Below are 19,626 nucleotides of genomic sequence, written 5' to 3'. Positions count from 1 at the left end.
TGTCTGTGCATCCCTAGCGTCAATGGTTTCCCCCCCCCCCCCCCCCCCCCGCCTTGGTTGCTGCCTGCCAGGCTCTTGGTCTCCATCCTGGGTTTTTCTGTCCTTGTCCCCTAGGCCCTGAGTGTGCACAGGAAGACTGCGCAGTATCGGAGGGGACAGAATGACCTTCCGGCCCTGAAGTCCCCGGGTGAGTTGTTATTCCAAAGATAGTGGTTGGCTTGTATCCATCTCTGCTGAGTGCAGTGAGCTCAGACTGCAGCAAGAAGGACTTGAGTAAAACCCAGGAAAAGCTGGCCCCACCACAAGTGATGTGACATGGGTGAAATGGGTAACTGTAGGAGACAATTACTACTGAAACCCAAGGATTCTTAAAGCAGGAAGAGAAATGTTTGGAAAAAAAAATCCACTTCATTCCTCGACGTGTCTTTACCACTTGCTGGGCACTCCACTGTCCTTTACTTAGAAGACCAAATCATTCTGTTCATGTATGTGCAGACAGAAGGGCTGTCTTTTACCCTACGGTTTCAGCCACACTTGCTTGTTGTCCCATTTGCCTTGTACTTTGGGGGTGATACAGAGTAGAAAGCTCAGCAAGGTTGCCAGCGAGCTACATTACTGTCTGGATAGTGTTTGTATGTTAAGTTCCTGTCATGGAACCTGTGTTATAGCAAAACAGTCAGTTCATTCTATAGTCAACTTAGTTACAGCTCTGATAACCTTTCTGTGTCTGAGAATGGGAAATGAGAGTACTGAAACATTAAGAAAATGGGGTTGCTGCCCGGTGCTGGTGGCTACACCTGTAATCCTAGCTACTCAGAAGGCTGAGATCTGAGAATCTCGGTTCAAGGCCAGACCAGGCAGGAAACTCCACGAGACTCTTATCTCCAATTAATCACTAGAAAACCGGAAGTGGTGCTGCCACTCAAACCGTAGAGCACTAGCCTGGAGCTGAAGAGCTGAGGGAGAGCGCCCAGGCCCAGAGTTCAAGCCCATGACCAACAACAACGACAACAACAAAAAGAAAGTGGGGGTTGGTTGCCTCACCCTACACAACACAGGAGACAATGTCCCACTATATCTACCTCACCTCAGCACCACCATTTGCAGATATGAATCTGGGAAACAGCATGGAGAGATGTGTAGGCCTTTTTTTTTCTACAATCAGAAAAGTGCCACATGGAGGCAGAGGGACAGAAAGGGTTGTAGGGAAATGAAAGGGAGCATTTCCATAGCACTATACAGATGAGGCTTTTAACTACCATAGGGTCTCAATATAAGGTTTAACAGCAGTTAACCACAAGCCCTTGATTTCATCAAGTCTAACAAAGAGATTTGACAATAGATCTGAATAATATAGGAAAAATCACACACTGATCAGATAGTAGAACGGGATTCAGGCTTATGATCTCAGGTCCTAATAGAATTGAGATTTATTAGAGAAGCAAATGAAGACTATCATGGTACTAAAATCACATATGTGTGTTGGGTGAGCACTCAATAGGCCCTTTGCCAAAGGTAGACAATGTCATAAAAATGGCTATGGTCACCTCTTAATTACCATCTTCTGTGCTTTGATACCATTATTAGCATTGTAATGATAATCCCAGTATGGTTAGAAAAAAAAAAATATATATATATTTTTTTTTTGGGTCCAGTCGTGGGGCCTGAACTCTGGGCCTGGGTGCTATCCTTCAGCTCTTCAGCTCAAGGCGAGCGCTCTACCACTTGAGCCACCTTCCTAGCCTCTGGTTAGAAAATATTTTTAAAGCCAGGCATAGTCTTACACATTCGTAATCCCAGCACTTGGGAGGGTCCTAAGTTCAAGGTCAGCCTGGACTACATAGTGAGACCCTGTCTCAAAACAAAACAAGAAAGAAAAAGAAACATTATTATTATTATTATTATTTATTTTGTTGGTCCTGGGGCTTGAACTCTGGGCTTGGGCGCTGTCCCTGTGCTCTTCAGCTCAAGGTGAGCACTCTACCGCTTGAGCTACAGCGCCACTTCCAAGAAACATTATTAAAATAATAATTAAGACTATTAAAAGTGACCTCCAGCTAAAACTAAAACTAAAATTTTAAAAAAGACAAAAAAGGTGCATATATGAGTGAGACATGGAAAGCTGAATTTACAACAAAATCAAGAAAATCATACATGAATTGCAAGATATTTATTTTTATAAAATAGCATTTTTTAAACTTATTTTGTGTTTAGGAAGAATGTTCTATGGAAGCCTAGGGGTTGTGATGTACATGCATGTTTGTGAGGTGACTGTGGAGCCCAGAGTTCTGTACTGACCACATGTATGATCTGTAAGAAGCTACCTCATTCTGTAGCCCTTTCTACAGTCTTGTCAAACCAGACTGACAGATATAGTAGCACAGCTAATGCTTTTGACCTGTGTGTGGTAAAAGACTGATTTCTCTGAAGGATTTCTAAGAGCCTACTACTGAAGATACTAGAAGAATTCAGAAGAGGTCTAAGAGGAAGGAAGAGCCTGTAGGTGATTTCCTTGGGTGTGGATTGGAGTGAGCACAAGGCAGAAGACTGTAACTATATATTAGGGAATTCTCAGCTCCAGGTCCTCATCAGTTTGTAATATATAGTGATGAATTATCTAATGGACAAGTTAAATAAGCAAATGCTTTACTTAGTGGGAGGGGCATCTCTAAAACATTTTCTAAAAATGATCTGGTGGCTCACATTTGAAATCTTGACTCCTTGGGAGGCTGAGAACAGGGATTGGGGCTTGAGGCCCCTTTTCAATGAAGGGCTGGACACTGTGGCATATGCCTGTTTTCTTAGCTACAAGGGAAGTCAAAAATAGACATGCCAGTAAGTCAGGGCTGGAGGCGTGGTTCAGTGGTAAAAGGGCCTGTCTTGCAAGTACAGGACAAGAGTTCCAACCCCTGTATGCCCCCAGGAAAAGTAGTGGTTTTTTGTTTTTGTTTTTGTTTTTGTTTTTGTTTTCTGAGCTGGGTGCCAGTGGCTCATGTCTATAATCCTAGCTACTGAAGTGGCTGAGATCTGAGGATAGTGGTTCAAAGCCAGCCTGACAGAAAAGTCTGAGAGGCTTTTTTTTTTTTTTTTTGTCATGGGGTTTGAACTCAGGGCCTAGGCTCTGTTGCTCTTTTAATTCAAGGCTAGCACTTTACCACTTGAGCTACAGCACTCCAGCACTACTTCTGGAGCCCAGACAGGAAAGTCTGTGAGACTCATCTCCAATTAACTACAAGAAAACCAGAAGTGGAGCTGTGGCTCAAAGTGGTAGAGTACCAACTTTGAACAAAAGAGCTCAGGGACAGTGCCCAGGCCCTGAATTGAAGCCCCACGACCAACAAGAAAGGAGAAGACAAGATATTGGAGCTCCTCTTTTTACTTCCGCCTGATGGATGTCATTAGTTTTCCTGAGGGGGATTTAGTTCATTAGGGGGATTTAGTTCATTTGGCTGAACTTCCAGCCTGCTCTGCTGGCTTGCATGGTCTTACTAATCAAAATATCCAAAGAGAGTGTCAGGCAGCTCAGATTCCCACCATATACCCTATTCTGTCTATAAAGCATTCTTTACACTGAGAGAGGCGTGTTGGATTACAGGATTGCTGTGTCAGAAGCTTATCCTGGACTTTGTGGGAAAAATACTATGATCATAATGCATACCAGCATACAGGGTCACCTTTCAGCACCAACAGCTGGCTTATTTGTGACGGCCTGGAATAAAATAACCTCTAAAAAGGGCACCAAATGAAGCAATCTCTAAAAAAGATTGAAATGAGCAGGACATCTGTGGCTCACACCTGAAATCCTAGCTACTCAGGAGGTTGAGATCTGAGGATCACAGTTCAAAGCCAAGCTAGGCAGGAAAGTTCAGGAGACTTTTAATTCTTTTTTTTTTGTTGTTGTTGTTGGTTGTGGGGCCTGAACTCTGGGCCTGGGCGCTGTCCCTCAGCTCTTCAGCTAACACTTTACCACTTCCAGGTTTTTTCTGCTTATGTGGTATTGAGGAATTGAACCCAGGGCCTCATGCATGCAAGGCAAGCACTCTACCACTGAGCCATCTTCCCAGCCCAAGTTCAGGAGACTTTTATCTCCAGTCAACCACCAAGAAGCTGGGAGTAAAGCTGTGGCTAAGATGGTTACAAGCATTAGCCTTGAGTGAAAAAAAAACTAAGATACAGCACCCAAGCCCTGAGTTCAAGCCCCAATACTAGACCAAAAACAAAATAAATAAGTAAAAATAAAAAGAGGGGCTGTACTAAAGATCACAAGTTCAAACACCAGTACAAAAACTTTTTTTTTTTGTCAGTCATGGGGCTTGAACTCTGAGCCTGGGCACTGTCCCTGCACTCTTCAGCTCAAGGCCAGTGCTCTACCGTTTGAGCCACTGTGCCATTTCTGGTGTTCTAGTGGTTTATTAGAGATAAGAGTCTCACAGACTTTCTTGCTTGGGCTGGCTTTAAACCTCAATCCTCAGATCTCAGCCTCCTGAGTAGGTAGGATTATAAGTGTGAGCCACAGGCGCCTGGCTTGAAACAATTTTTTTTTTCACACAAGTGTCTACAACTTGTATGCATTGTATACAGTGATGTATACACAATGCATGTACATACATGCACCAGTTGAAGGTATGGCACTGGGCTGCTCCTTTGTGGGTTGTCTAAGTTCTGGAATTGGCAGGGATCAGCCTCTGGGAAGAGTATCTTGGTGCAAAAGTGTTTGCAGCTCCGGAAGGAATGGAAGCAGGTGGAACCATCATTCTTCAGAGGGATGGGGATACATGTTTGTGGCAGCCACAAGCCCATAGTGCTCGAGTTAAGGTTATATGGAATTCTCAAATGAGCAAAAAATAACCAGCAGTGACAGAAAATAAATAAGTAGTTTGCTTGGGGCTTGGAATTGATTTCAAATGCGGCACAAGGGCACATTTGGGGGGAATGAAAGTATTCTATATTTAGTTGGGATGGCAGTTTCACAGATATGTACACACCCATATGTGTACACACACTGTATAATTCCACTTACATTTAAAAGGAACACTTTCTATTGTACACAGATAGGTGAAATAGACTTAAAAACATAATGAGATACCACTTCAAGCTGACAACAGCAAATGTGAGTGAGAATGTGGACGACCTGAAACTCTCATATGTTGTTAGTTTAAGTATGAAATTATACAACCATTTTATTTTATTTTATTTTATTTATTTTTTTGTCGGTTGTGGGGCTTGAACTCTGGGCTTGGGCGCTGTCCCTCAGCTCTTCAGCTCAAGGCGAGCACTCTACCACTTGAGCTACAGCGCCACTTCCGGTTTTCTGGTGGTTTATTGGAGATAGGAGTCTCACGGTCTTTCCTGCCCGGGCTGGCTTTGAACCGCGATCCTCAGATCTCAGCCTCCTGAGTAGCTAGGATTACAGGCGTGAGCCACCAGCGCCCGGCTATACAACCATTTTAAAATCTGCCTGGCAGTTACTCATAAAGTGAAACAAGCACACATTTTTGACTCAGCAAATCACTTTTACTTACTCGTCCAAGAGAAATGAAAACCTGTGTTCACACACACACACACACACACACACTCACACACACACACACACAAATTGTTTTGGAACATTCATAGCAACTTTATTTTATTTTTTTGGGTCAGTCGTGGAGCTTGAACTCTGGGCTTGGGTGCTGTCCCTGTGCTCTTCAGCTCAAGGCAAGCAATCTATTGCTTGAGCCACAGCACCACTTCTGTTTTCTAGTGGTTTATTGGAGATGAGAGTCCCATGTACTTTCCTGCCCAGGCTGGCTTTGAACCAAGATCCTCAGATCTCAGCCTCCTGAGTAGCTAGGATTACAGGCGTGAGCCACCGGCACCCAGCTGCAACTTTATGTATAATAGCCCAAAGTGGCTCAAATAGTCAAGTGACAGGGAGAACTGATAAAAACAAATTGTGGGCTGGGCACTGGTGGCTCACGCCTGTAATCCTAGCTACTTAGGAAGCTGAGATCTGACAATCGAGGTTCAAAGCCAGCTCAGGCAGTAAAGTCCATGAGACTTATCTCCAACTAAACACCAGAAAACCAGAAGAGGCACTGTGGCTCAAATGGTAGAGCACTAGTCTTGAGGTGAAGAGTTCAGGAACAATGCCCAAGTCCAGAGTTCAAGCCCCACGACCAACAAAACAAAACAACCAAATTGTGACATGAATAGAACTGAATAATAAAAAACAATGAAAGTTGGGCATCTGTGGCTCATGCTTGTAATCTTAGCTGCTCAGGAGGATGAGATCTGAGGATCATAGTTTGAAGCCAACCTGGGCAGGAAAGTCCGTGAGACTCATGTCCAATTAACCACCAAAAAGTTGGAAGTATAACTGTGGCTCAAATAACAGAGCATGGGCCTTGAGTGAAAAAAAGCTCAAGGTCAGTGCCTAGGCCCTGATTTCAAGCTCCAGGACTCATACCAAAACAAACAAACAAAAAGAATGAACTACTAATATATGGCTCAAGTGGTAGAGTACCTAGCTCACTAGTGTGAAGTCCTAAATTTAAACTCCAGTACTTCCAAAGAAAACAAAACAAAATAAAAAGAGCTGTGCATTTCACTCTATTTTAATTTTATCTTTATAGAAAAAGAACAAAATAGATCCTAAAAGTTAAAAAAAAAAGGAATCAACCTAGCTGGTCAAATTATTACTTTGAATAATTTAAAAAATACAACACTGTTAAAATAAAAATAACTGAAATGAAATACAGTAATTTCACATAGCTTTTTGTTTTATGTGGGGTTTTTGTGGGGATAAAACTCAGAAGCTTGAATATGTTAGGTCAGAGCTCTATCACTGAGTTATACTCCTAATCCCTTAATTCTTTTAAATTTTGGTATACATACACATATGTATAGTGTGTGTGTATGTGTAAATACACATGTGTATGCATGCATATGCACAGGCATGCCAGTCCTGGGGCTTGAACTTAGGGCCTGGGCACTTTCCCTGTGCTTCTTTTGGCTCAAGGCTAGCACTCTACCACTTCTAGCCTTTTCTCAGTAGTTTATTGGAGATAAGAGTCAGAGACTTTTCCTGCCTGGGCTGGCTTTAAATGGCAATCCTCCGATCTCAGCCTCCTGTGTAGCTAAGATTACAGGGGTGGGCCACCAGCATCTGGCTTGTATTTATTTTTAAGCCAATGTCTCATTATATAATCTATGCTGGCCTCATAGGCTGTCTTCTCCCTTCAACTCCCAAAGGGTGGAATTACATACAAGAACCATCATGCTCAATTTTTAATTGTACATTTTTTAATGTGTGCCAGTCATGGGGCTTTCTTTGATTAAAGCTAGTACTCTACCACTGCTCCACTTCTGGCTTTTTTAGTAGTTAGTTGAAGATAAGAGCCTCACAGGCTCTCGTGGCTAGGCTGGCTTCAATTGTGATTTTCAGGTCTCAGCCTTTTGAGTAGTTAGGATTATAGGCATGAGCTACTGGCATTAGGGCTAATTGTACTTTTTTTTTTTTTTTTTTTTTTGTCGGTCGTGGGGCTTGAACTCTGGGCCTGGGCGTTGTCCCTTAGCTCTTCAGCTCAAGGTGAGCGCTCTACCACTTGAGCTACAGCGCCACTTCCGGTTTTCTGGTGGTTTTATTGGAGATAGGAGTCTCACGGTCTCTCCTGCCCGGGCTGGCTTTGAACCGTGATCCTCAGATCTCAGCCTCCTGAGTAGCTAGGATTACAGGCGTGAGCCACCAGCGCCCGGCTGTACATTTTTTTTTTTTTTGCCAGTCTTGGGGGGGCTTGAACTCAGAGCCTGGTCTCTGTCCCTGAGCCTCTCTGTGCTCAAGACTAGTGCTCTACCACTTGAGCCACAGCACTGCTTCTGGCTTTTTCTTTTATGTGGTACTGAGGAATGGAACCCAGGGCTTCATGCACGCTAGGCAGGCACTCTACCACTGAGCCACCTTCCCAGCCCTTAATTGTACATTTTTAATGAAATATGCTCTAAGGAAAAAATAATTAACTGCAAAGAATGATAAACTGCTTTCAGAGGTTATCTCATTAGTCATAATATATTTTGTATCCTGAAACTATTATGTATAAGTAAAACAAAAATGAACACTTCTGTTAATGTTATCAAAATATTAAGGGTAATAAAAAAGCTACAACTAGAAAGCCAAAAAATATGGAGTAAAATCCCTGAAATCTTACATTTAATTGGAAAAAAAAAGTTAAACAATGTCCAGTCTAGTAACAATCAGTAAGTATTCTAACCATCCAGCTAGAATCTTTCAGCATAATCTAAAAGTAGATTGGGCACTCGTAGCTCACGCTTGTAATCCATGTACCCAGCTGAGATCTGAGGATCATGGTTGGAAGCCTATCCAGGCAGGAAAGTTCATGGGACTCTTATCTCCAATTATCCACACACACAAAAGCTAGAAGTAGAGCTGCAACTCAAGTGGTAGAGGCTACCCTTGAGCACAAAAGGTCGGGACAGTGCCCAGACCCTGAGTTCAAGCCCCAGGACTGGTACAAATACAACAGCAGCAACAACAAACAAGAACAACAACAAAAACAACACATTCACTGTTATCTCTGGATAATAGATCAGAGCAGGTTCACATTCTGATTATCTCTCTTACATTTTTTTCTTCATTTTCCTAAACTTTGGTTTTCTCATCTGTAGCCTTCATAGAGCGTATCAGGCTATTAATGACAGAGTAAAATAGAATGTAAAACATGTTATTAATGAATTGCATCATTGCTGGCTAGGATTGTATAGGTGCAAGGGCAACAGAAAGCAGCCGGGAGTCAGAATCAGTTACAGACTAAGTGTAAGTCAGCTTGTAATACTCTTTTTTTTTTTTTTTTTTGTCGGTCATGAGGCTTGAACTCTGGGCTTGGGCGCTGTCCCTCAGCTCTTCAGCTCAAGGCAAGCGCTCTACCACTTGAGCTACAGCGCCACTTCCGGTTTTCTAGTGGTTTATTGGAGATAGGAGTCTCATGGTCTTTCCTGCCTGGGCTGGCTTTGAACCGAGATTCTCAGATCTCAGCCTCTTGAGTAGCTAGGATTACAGGCGAGAGCCACTGGTGCCTGGCTAGCTTGTAATACTCTTGCAGCTTAAAAGGGATACACAATTATGCTGCTATCATTAAATTCAGTACTTGTCAGATCCTCAATAGATACCTCTGCCACCAAGCTCCAAAACTATGAGTTTCCAGAGGAAAATGATGAAGCAAAATTTTTTTTTTTTTTTTTTTTTGGCTAGAACTCTGCCTGAACTCTGGGCCTGGGCGCTGTCCCTCAGCTCTTCAACGCAAGGTGAGCACTCTACCACTTGGGTCACAGTGCCACTTCCAGCTTTTTCTGCTTATGTGGTGCTGAGGAATTAAACCCAGGGCCTCATGCGTACAAGGCAAGCACTCTACCACTGAGCCACCTTCCCAGCCCCAGACAAAGCAAATTTAACACCTGGTAAATAGTAGCTTTAATAGCGAATGCAGATTAAGCTGGTTGGGTTATTTTTGTTGTTGTTGTTTGTTTGTTTAGAGAAGCCTAAAAAGAGACCTCTGATAAACTGCTAAGTCATAGTGCATTTACACTTGTTGTTTGTTTGGTTGAAATTTGTTGCAGAATTAGAAGGCCAAATGATATGATCCCATAAGGTGAGAATCTAATCAGGTTATAGATACCAGCTAAAGACAATAGGAAAGGAAATGTGGTTTTGGATCTCAAAGAAAGGACTTAGATTACATGAATAGAAGAAATATTTTGGACAATGAGGTTTGTTAAAGTTTAACACATGTTAACCTAGGATTTGACAAAATTTTCTACTCTGGGGGCACTTTATAAAGAGGTAGATTAGATTTCTCTCTGTGAGAGGTGGCTTAGATAAAGATATATCTTTAGACAGAAGTGCTTATGGATCTTTTGCAGGTTTGGAGTCAATAAAGGCCTTTGGCTCACCTACCTGTAATCAGTCACAGCCTCAGTAGGTAATCATTCTACCTGTGTTTTTTGATCTTTCTATATAAACTTATAATTTAATTGCCACATTGTCTAATAACTAATTCAGTTTCTCTTGTCTTTTTAAAAAATTCTTGATGTATTTATTAATGGGAATTGCTTAGACTCATTTAACTATTTCTGTCATATTTATTGAAATTTAATTTACCCTTTTTAGTTTTATGAGTTTTAACAAACACAATTGTTTGGCAAAGAATCAGAAAAGTCAGGAAGACTTGCTTACATTTCAATGGATGGTTGGGATAATGCAGTTGGAGGAGAATAATAAAAAGATAGTGACTTTTAAAACATTCTTATTTTATTTCATGGGAACCAAAGTCACATTTGACTATGGCAAGATCTGGTACTTTCTCAATTGAGCAGTTGAACTCACTTTGTGTCCCTTACATAGTTAATAATGACCTGACCTGGTTCTTTTAGGATTACATTTATTTGGTCAGTGATATTCTGTAGTCTCAGGAGTGAAAAAAGGCATTCATTATAAATGATTCTAGGATTAACCGGTGAGATGTGTCTCTGGATGATTTCTCTCTCTCTCTCTCTCTCTCTCTCTCTCTCTCTCTCTCTCTCGCTCGCTCGCTCACTCTGTCTGTCCTGGGATTTGAACTCAGGGCCTCACACATACCTGTACCACTTGAGACACATATCCAGTCCTTCCTTTCATATTTGCCCCACAATGAAATATTTCAATTATTTTCTAGTCACAGCATTAATAGAGTCTAGAATTTTCAGGACATTTTCATTTTAGAGTTAGTCTTTTGTTGCCACAAGTAATATATACTCAAGTCAACATGCTTTGATTTTTGGTTTGGAAAGTATAATCACTGTAATTTATTGTATCAGGGAGAAGATTGGTTGGTAGGAAGTTCCACTTAGCTATTTCAAATGTTGAAATAGAGATTTATGATTAACCTGTGCCCAAATAATTCTGAGCCTGAGACGGGAGAAAACAACAACAACCAAAACCAGCCTGGGATTGAATGCTTGCAAAGTATCTTCTTGGGCATTTTGCTAAGTGCTTTCCCTACTGACAGCTGCTCAGGCTAGAATTCTATCCCAGATCCTGCCGCCATTTAAATTAAAATGGCAACAACAACAATAACAACGAAACACATATGCCTCCTGGGGCCTCGTTCATTAATAGCTGCCACAGCTGCCACACCCTCTATAAGAGACCCTAGCACTATAATTGGGATAATTGAATCTGGGGACTTGGATCTTGGAGGTCATCAAGCTTTGAAAGGACGACAGCTGTTCTCTTTACCAGTCGATTGAAAATCACAGTGCTCAAAGAGATGGGCAGAAACATGTCTTGGGGGTACGTAGGCTACAGTCATTGTGTATATATATATCTATATATATACATATATATGTATATATAGATGTGTGTGTAATCTTATATATATGTATATACTTATGAGATGCACAAATGTGAAGCTTCAAATACTTTCCTGCAAAGGGTAATGGAAAGAAATATGGCCTGGGGGGGGTGTCTTCAGACAATGTAAAAATCAGAACAACTCCCCCCCCCATGAGAACAAAGAACAAAACCAGCTATAGACCGACATAAGGGGAGAAGGTAGAGGGAGACCCCTTGAATTCAGGTAGAGGCCCATCAAAAGGAAACCTGATTGATACCGGGGAAACCCTAAAGAGCCTTTATTCCGTTTCCCCAGCTCTGGAGTACCAGCTACCTTTTCAATTCTCCCCTCCTTTTACCCTTTTATTAGAAAAGCCGGGAAACTCCTTTTTTCCGTGGAAGTGGGAGGGAAGGGGCCTTCGGGTGCCTGAACCACTCCCAGCAGGTAGATTAATGTCTGCTGCCGGAATAATAGAAAAATAGCCGGGTCCCGGGGCGAGGGAATCTTATTTCATGCCCTTTCAAGGTCCCTTCGGTTCAAGGATACTGTCATTCTCCAGGCTGCACCGGAGGGAGGGTCTGCAGCCTCCATGCTGCCATGGAAACACGCCGCCGTGTTCCTTTTTCCTTACGTGAGGGGCGGGACGAGCGGGGAGGGGGGGGCGTGCGCTTCTCCTCAGCCACCTATCATTCGCGGGAATTTTTGAGTGGCTGGCGGAGGTAGCGAATGGGAGGTCCGGTAGTGCGTGACGTAACGGGAAAAGGGGTGTGTGGGGAGGGGAAAGCTCGCGGCCCGTGGCGGCGGCGGCGGCGGTAGCGGCGGCGGCAGCGAGAGCGGCGTCCCGGGGACCGAGCTGGAGGGGCTTGGAGAACGGTGCCGAGACCTCTAGCTCGAGGCGCGAGGGGCCTCCCCCCGCGCCGGAATGCCTGGTACTGGCTCGGAGGGAAACAAGCGCGCGCCCCAGTCGGCTCCGGAGGCTGGGGGTTTCCGAGTCTTGAAGGGACGACTGACCGGAGGGGGGCGGGGTGGCAAGCATGGCGGCGGCGGCGGCGGCGGCGGCGGCGGCGCGGGGGGGGGGGGGAAGGGTCTGTGGAGAGGGTGGGGGAGCAGCGGCTGGCAGGACTCGGGGGGTCGTGAGGAAGCGCGCGCGCGCGTGCGTGGGGTGTGTGGGTTTTCCTGCGAACCCGAGCGGACATTACAAAGCAGCCATGGAGGGGGGGGGGCGTGGAGGCGCCCGAAGGACGTTGGGAGACGGGGGTGGGGGGTCGTTGGGAAAAGGGGCGGGGCGGGAAGAGGTTGGGGAGGGGAGGAAAGGCCGCCCGCGGGAAGGGGATGGAAGGGATGACTGGGGGGCGGGAGTGGTGGGGGGGAGAGAACACGCGGGCCTGGGGGGGTGTGAGAGGCTCTTCCCAATAACCACGTCTTAATCAGAGAAGCCCTGGCCCTCCTTCCCCCCCCCACTCCCTGGCCAGCTCCTGGATTTAGGCTCCGATTGTGTGAGGAAGGCATCAAATAAGGTTACCCCAGAACTGATCTTTTGTTATTCCATTCCAGGGGAGCAGATGGACCCTACTGGAAGTCAGTTGGATTCAGATTTCTCTCAGCAAGATACTCCTTGCCTGATAATTGAAGATTCGCAGCCCGAAAGCCAGGTTCTAGATGATGAGTCTGCTTCTCACTTCACTGTGCTGTCCCGACACCTTCCAAATCTACAAATGCACAAAGAGAACCCTGTGTTGGTGAGTGATACCTTGTCTGAAAATGACTGGGCAGAGTTATGGTTTTTTTTTTTTGTTTTGTTTTGTTTTTTAGTCAGCAGACCTCACTGTTTAGAAAACAGTCACTAATCTTTTGCTTAAAGTTGGTTGGAAAAATAAAATCAACATGGCTACCCAAACTACGTCTCCTTCTGGACTATTCAGTGTATAGTGTGGGTATTATCTATGTGTGTTTTCTAGGATGTTGGGTCCAATCCAGAGCAAACATCTGCAGAACCACAAGGAGACAGTAATAGTGGGTTCAGGGAGCAGTTGAGAGAAAACAAATCTGAAGGTAAGAGGTTTAAAGTTCCAGTGTTCTTTGCATTTTTTTTTTTAAGATGGTGTTGGTGGTTTTAAACATTACATGATTGTGGAAATAAATGTAAGATGGTCTTGGGCAGTATCTGGTGCAAAGGAAGTATTTAAGAACTCCTGGAGTTCTAGGGAGGTGTAGTACAGCGGTATTGTCTGTATTCTTGAATTTATATTGATGTTTGGTGGTAAATCTCTTTTGTGCTAATATCTGGTTTTAACTTTTTCAGGCCCTGTGGATTCTACACTTTTAGAAACAAGTGGTTCCATCAGTCAGGTCATTGACCAGTTACCTCAGCCAAATAGGACAAGCAGGTATTATTAATGTTTGAGGTTTTTGTTTTTTAAATTTCTAATGGATGAACTCATCTGTTCCTGTTGCCTCATTCCAGGGATGGGATTTGAGTGCTGATAGGTAGTTACTGTGTTAGGAGTGATAGCTCGTCTCTTTTGTGAAGATAGCTTTTTTTTTTTTTTTGGAACTTGGGGTCTGGGCACTGTCCCTGAGCTATTTTGCCCAAAGATAGCACTCTACTACTTTGAGCCACAGCTCCACTTCTGGCTTTTTGGTAGTTAAGTGTTTCGTGTACTTTCCTGCCCAGGCTGACTTTGAACCATGATTCTCAGATCTCAGCCTCTTCTGATTATTCAGGATTACAGGCACGAGCCACTAGAACCCACTCAGTTCCTCACCATTTAAAAAAAAAATTTATTGTTATTATAGAGATGATGAATCACGTACTGAGTACATTTCCTTTCCCAGTGTCATCTGCTCCCTAATTCTCTCCCATTCCCTCCCTCCCATTTCCACCCATGAGTTGTATAGTTCACTTTCATCAATGTCCATTGTGCTCTACTGCTGTACTTTCTCATCCTTTTTCCTTGAGTTCTGTGCCCTCCTTCCTACCCTCCTGAAGGGTATACATGTGAATACACTGTATATAATGTAAAGAATACAGAATCATCAGAAAAGGAGGAAAAAAAATTAAAATTTTTTGTTCCTGTATCTTAGAAGTTCATTTTAGTATATATAATAATTACTATTATTTTTGTTGTTGTTGTTGTTGGTTGCGGGGCTTGAACTCTGGGCCTGAGTGCTGTCCCTTAGCTCTTCAGCTCAAGTCTAGTGCCCTAACACTTGAGCCACAGTGCTTCCGATTTTCTGAGTGGTTTATTGGAGATAAGAGTCTCACAGACTTTTCCTGCTGGGGCTGGATTTGAATTGCAATTCTCAAATCTCAGCCTCTTGAGTAGCTAGGATTATAGGCGTGAGCCACTGGCGCCCTGACATACATTATTTTATATAATGTGAAGAGGCGCTTAGGCATTACATCTTTGTGATTCTCTTCTGAGGCTATCCTTATTTGATCTCAATGTATAGCTCCTTAACACATTTATATCTAAAATGTTTAGTTCATATCTTAAACTGTATTCAGTTCTTACTCTGTTTTATGTATATCATCAGTGTCCATTTTTTAGTTAAACCTCTGTGTTATGACCAGTATTGGATATTAGATATATTATTTTATTCTACCTCTAAAGCAGCTGTGCAGTGAAGATATTACATTACTTCCATTGTTGTGAAAGCAAAGGCAGTGGGCAAAACAGCTAAATAATTTTCTCTAGAAAACATTAATAGTGAGATCTGGGCTTTCAGTCTGTTCTTTCTAACCCAGATGCTTCGTTTTTCTCACTGTTCAGTAAGAATATTTACTAGTCTTCTGCTTTAATTCTTTTTTATTTTTTGCCAGTCCTAAGGCTTGAGTTCAGTGCATGGGCACTGTCCCTGAGCTGCTTTTGCTCAAGGCTAGCACCCTACCACTTGAGCCACAGTGCAACTTCCGGACTTTTCTGTTTATGTGGTATTGAGGAATGGAACCCAGGGCTTCATGAATGCTAGGCAAGCATTCTACCACTGAGCCACATTCCCAGCCCTCTTCTGCCTTAATTCTTACCCGGTCAAAGAACAACAGAGACAACTTTACGACTCTTGAGGTTCTGGAGTAGAAAGAGGAGATAAGAGAATGTTCCCTTGCTGTGGTTAAAGACTTGGCGTTCTCATTTGTCTTGGTTTTATGTTTGCTGTATTCAATGTTTTGGGTTTGTACATAAATTTGTCTCACATTTAGTAAAAATGAATGACTCAGAATAACCTGTAAACTGGTGGCCTTTTTTTTGGCCAGTAGGTGAGTTTTATTTGGCTGACACCTGATAAAATATACTGGAGTTAGTGACAGAAATTAAAAATGAGAAAATTACTCATAAAACTTGCATTTCTGGCCTCAGGCTTACCAGTCCTTGTAGAGCACAGTTAGTTTGTACTAGCTAGCTTCCATTCATTAGGATTAGGTATGCAAGCTCGGTCCTTTGCTGGAATCCCTGAGGTCCCTACAAAGCTTATCATTGTAGTTGGACCCAGAAGCTCGGTGTTGTTTTGCTGTTTGTCACAGTGTTTGTGCTTCTGTTCCTGTATATAGCACTGTTACCTTCTGGAACCTTTAGCAACCTCTGCCAGACTTACTTGTGTTTTTATGGTGGGAGATGTGTAACTCCATTATGAATGAAACAATATTGTTTGAGAAAGTTCCATGCTATTTCTTTTCCTCAGTGGTTACTCTTTTTCCCTAAAACTTGACTGAATGTTCAGTCCACAGGCAGGCATGGTATGTACTCCAAAGGGGCTTTGTTATCATGGAGTTTATAATTTGTTTTTTTTTTTTTGTCGGTCGTGGGGCTTGAACTTTGGGCTTGGGCGCTGTCCCTCAGCTCTTCAGCTCAAGGCGAGCACTCTACCACTTGAGCTACAGCGCCACTTCCGGTTTTCTGGTGGTTTATTGGAGATAGGAGTCTCACGGTCTCTCCTGCCCGGGCTGGCTTTGAACCGCGATCCTCAGATCTCAGCCTCCTGAGTAGCTAGGATTACAAGCGTGAGCCACCAGCGCCCGGCGGAGTTTATAATTTGATTGGGGGACAGATGTTAAACCTAGTCATCACTTTAGTGGCTATTGAGTTAACAATTGTGATTATGGCAAAGAAGAGAAAAAAATATAAACTCAATCTGGGGCATAGGGAACACCTATGAGATGAAGATAAACAAATAGTAATTTACTAGGTAAAGTTGAAGGATAAGAAGCAGCAGCACAAACTGTGAGAAGAGATTTTTATTTTTTTATTTTTTTTATTTTTGGATCCAGTCGTGGGGCCTGAACTCTGGGCCTGGGCGCTGTCCCTCAGCTCTTCAGCTCAAGGCTAGCGCTCTACCACTTGAGCCACAGCGCCACTTCCGGCTTTTTTCTTTTTGCTGATGTGGTGCTGAGGAATTGAACCCAGGGCCTCATGCATGCAAGGCAAGCACTCTACCACTGCACCACCTTCCCAGCCCGAGAAGAGATGTTTTGCAGACGAGTAAACTGTGTGCCAAGCCATGACTCTGGAGAGAATTACAGGTTGACTTCACAAGAATGCATGTTCTTCAGAGTATTTGTATATAACCTTTATTCCTGCAGATACTCTTTTTTTTTTTAGGGGGGGGCCTGGTCGTGGGGCCTGAACTCTGGGCCTGGGCGCTGTCCCTCAGCTCTTCAGCTCAATGCTAGCGCTCTACCATTTGAGCCACAGCGCCACTTCCAGCTTTTTTCTTTTTTGCTTATGTGGTGCTGAGGAATCGAACCCAGGGCCTCATGCATGCAAGGCAAGCGTCTACCACTGAGCCACCTTCCCAGCCCTTTTTTTTTTTCCTTTTCTGTTGGTTGTGGGACTTGAACTCTGGGTCTGGGTGCCAGTGGTTCACACCTGTAATCCTAGCTACTTAGGAGGCTGAGATCTGAAGATCGCAATTCAAAACCAGCCTGGGCAGGAAAATCTATGAGACTCTTATCTCCCGTTAGCCCCCAGAAAGCCAGAAGTGGTACTGTGGCTCAAAGTGGTAGAGTGTGCTAACCTTGAGCTAAAAATTAGCTCAGGGACAGCATCCAGGCCCAGAGTTCAAGTCCCTTGACACTCCCCTTCCCCCCCCCCAAGCAAAAAAAAATATATAGTCAGGATACTGAGCCATTTTCAACACAATGTCTAATGTATGTTGTTCTCTATGTAGCCTTACCTCCTTTTCTGCACACATTTCTGGCAACCATTAATACACTCCATTTGCAAAATTTTATTTCAGAATATTATATATAAATATATAAAGTTTTGAGATTGTGTGTGTGTGTGTGTGTGTGTGTGTGTGTGCATGTATGCACATGTGCGCGCATACATATGTGCTGGAACTGGGGCTTGAATTCAAGTTCTAACAGTCTTAACAGTCTCACCAGCCTCACCAACTCAAGGCTAGTGCTCTGCTACTAGAGCCATATCTCCACTTCTAGCTTTTTTTCTGGTTAGTTGGAGATAAGAGTCTCATAGACTGGGCTGGCTTTGAACCTTGATTCTCAGATCTCAGCCTCCTGAGTAGCTAGGATCATGGGTGTGAGCCACCAGCTCCAGATTTGAACCTCTTTATTTTTTTACTTGCTCTCTACTTCAGGAGGTTGTTCATGTCTTTTGTTCATTTTCTTTTTTGGTCATGGGGCTTGAACTCTGGGAGCTCAAGGGTAGCACTCTACCATTTGAGCCACAGTGCCACTTCTGGCTTTCTGGTGGTTTATTGGAGATAAGAGTCTCATGGACTTTCCTGCCTGGACTGGCTTTGAATCAAGATCCTCAGATCTCAGCCTCCTGAGTAGCTAGGATTACAGGTGTGAGCCAATGGTGACTAGATTTTTTTTTTTTTTTTTTTTGTGCTCTTTAGCTCAAGGTTAGTGCTCTACCATTTGAGCCACACTGCACCCATCTTGAACCTTAATTTTTCTGCTCTCAATCATTTGAATGTCTAGGATTATAGGCATAGTTACCAGCAACTGGTTAAGACTTTAAAAAACATTCTAAATACTAGTGCATTGTAGAATACGTGGTTTACAATTTTAAAAATTTTTCTTGTTCTTTTTCTTTTTTTGTGGGGGGAGGTCCGGTGTGAGGCCTGAACTGTGGGTCTGGGCGCTGTCCCTCAGCTCTTCAGCTCAAGGCTAGCGCTCTACCACTTGAGCCACAGCGCCACTTCCGGCCTTTTTCTTTTTGCTTATGTGGTGCTGAGGAATTGAACAAGCCACTGGCACCTGGCTAGTTTCTTTTTTGAGATAGACTCTGTATACATAACACAAATGTCCTAGAACTTGGTATGTAGCCAAGGTTGGTATCTAATTAGTGGTCTTCCTGTCTTAGCTTCCCAAGTGCTAGGCTTAGAAGCATGTACCACTTTCGCATGAATTCTTTGCATTTTATATCTTTTTTTTTTTTCCCGTGTGGTACCTGAACTCTGGGCCTCGGCACTTTCCCTCAGCTCTTCAACTCAAGGCTAGTGCTCGACCATGTGAGCCACAGCACCACTCCTAGCTTTTTCTGCTTATGTGGTGCTGAGGAATCAAACCCAGGGCTTCTTGCATGTAAGGCAAGCGCTCTACCACTGAGCTACCTTCCCAGCCCCTGTAATTTATATCTTTTGTTATATTTGTTGCAAACTTTTTTGCTAGTTTTTAGTTTTTATGTTTTTAATGTTATGTATTTTGACTCTAGTGTTAATTTATTTTTAATATATAGATCTCTTAATTTGAATTTTATTTTTATTATTTATGTTTTGTTGGTTGTGGGGCTTGAACTCAAGGGCTAATGTGTTGTCCTTGACCTTTTTTGCTCAGGGTTTGCACTTTACCACTTTGAGCCACAGTGCCACTTCCAGTTTTCTGGTGCTTAATTGGAATTAAGAATCTCATGAACTTTCCTGTCTGGGCTGGGTTTGAAGCAAGATACTCAGATCTCAGCCTGTTGAATAGCTAAGATTACAAGCATGAGCCACTGGTGCCCAGCCTTTAATTTGAATTGTATTTGAACTCTTTGGTTGTATGTATTCTAAGTTGTTGTTTTTTAATCTTTTAATGCTAGAATTATAGATGTGAGCATTAATGTTTTGGTTCTAAGGTTTTTTGTTTTTTTTTTGTCGGTTATGGGGCTTGAACTCTGGGCTCCAATGCTGTCCCTCAGCTCTTCAGTTCAAGGCTAGCGCTCTACCACTTGAGCCACAGTGCCACTTCCGGTTTTCTGAGTTGTTTATTGGAGATAAGAGTCTCATGGACTTTCCTGCCGGGGCTGGCTTTGAA

General features: G+C 43.3%; 1 protein-coding gene across 11 annotated transcripts in view; it reads left to right on the top strand.

Annotated features, from left to right (window-relative positions):
* Positions 1 to 130: 130 nt before the first annotated feature.
* Positions 131 to 19,626, top strand: part of Tp53bp1 (tumor protein p53 binding protein 1) — an 80,178-nt gene continuing 60,682 nt past the window's right edge. For 9 of the 11 annotated variants that reach the window (XM_070005936.1, XM_070005944.1, XM_070005941.1 and 6 more), the window contains exons 1-4: positions 12,184 to 12,295; positions 12,921 to 13,105; positions 13,325 to 13,418; positions 13,669 to 13,753. In XM_070005936.1, coding sequence (XP_069862037.1) covers positions 12,289 to 12,295; positions 12,921 to 13,105; positions 13,325 to 13,418; positions 13,669 to 13,753 — 371 coding nt within the window. In that variant the 5' untranslated portion in view covers positions 12,184 to 12,288. Of the gene's footprint in view, positions 188 to 12,181; positions 12,296 to 12,920; positions 13,106 to 13,324; positions 13,419 to 13,668; positions 13,754 to 19,626 lie in introns of those variants that run through there. The other 2 variants (XM_070005938.1, XR_011368600.1) reach the window with 2 other exon arrangements.

Source organism: Dipodomys merriami, unplaced genomic scaffold, assembly GCF_024711535.1.
Source record: "Dipodomys merriami isolate MVZ:Mamm:240054 unplaced genomic scaffold, mDipMer1.0.p SCAF_69, whole genome shotgun sequence".
NCBI classification, from domain to species: Eukaryota; Metazoa; Chordata; class Mammalia; order Rodentia; family Heteromyidae; genus Dipodomys; species Dipodomys merriami.
The sequence above is the reverse complement of the archived record's forward strand: the minus strand, read 5'-3'. Positions and strand labels throughout refer to the sequence as shown.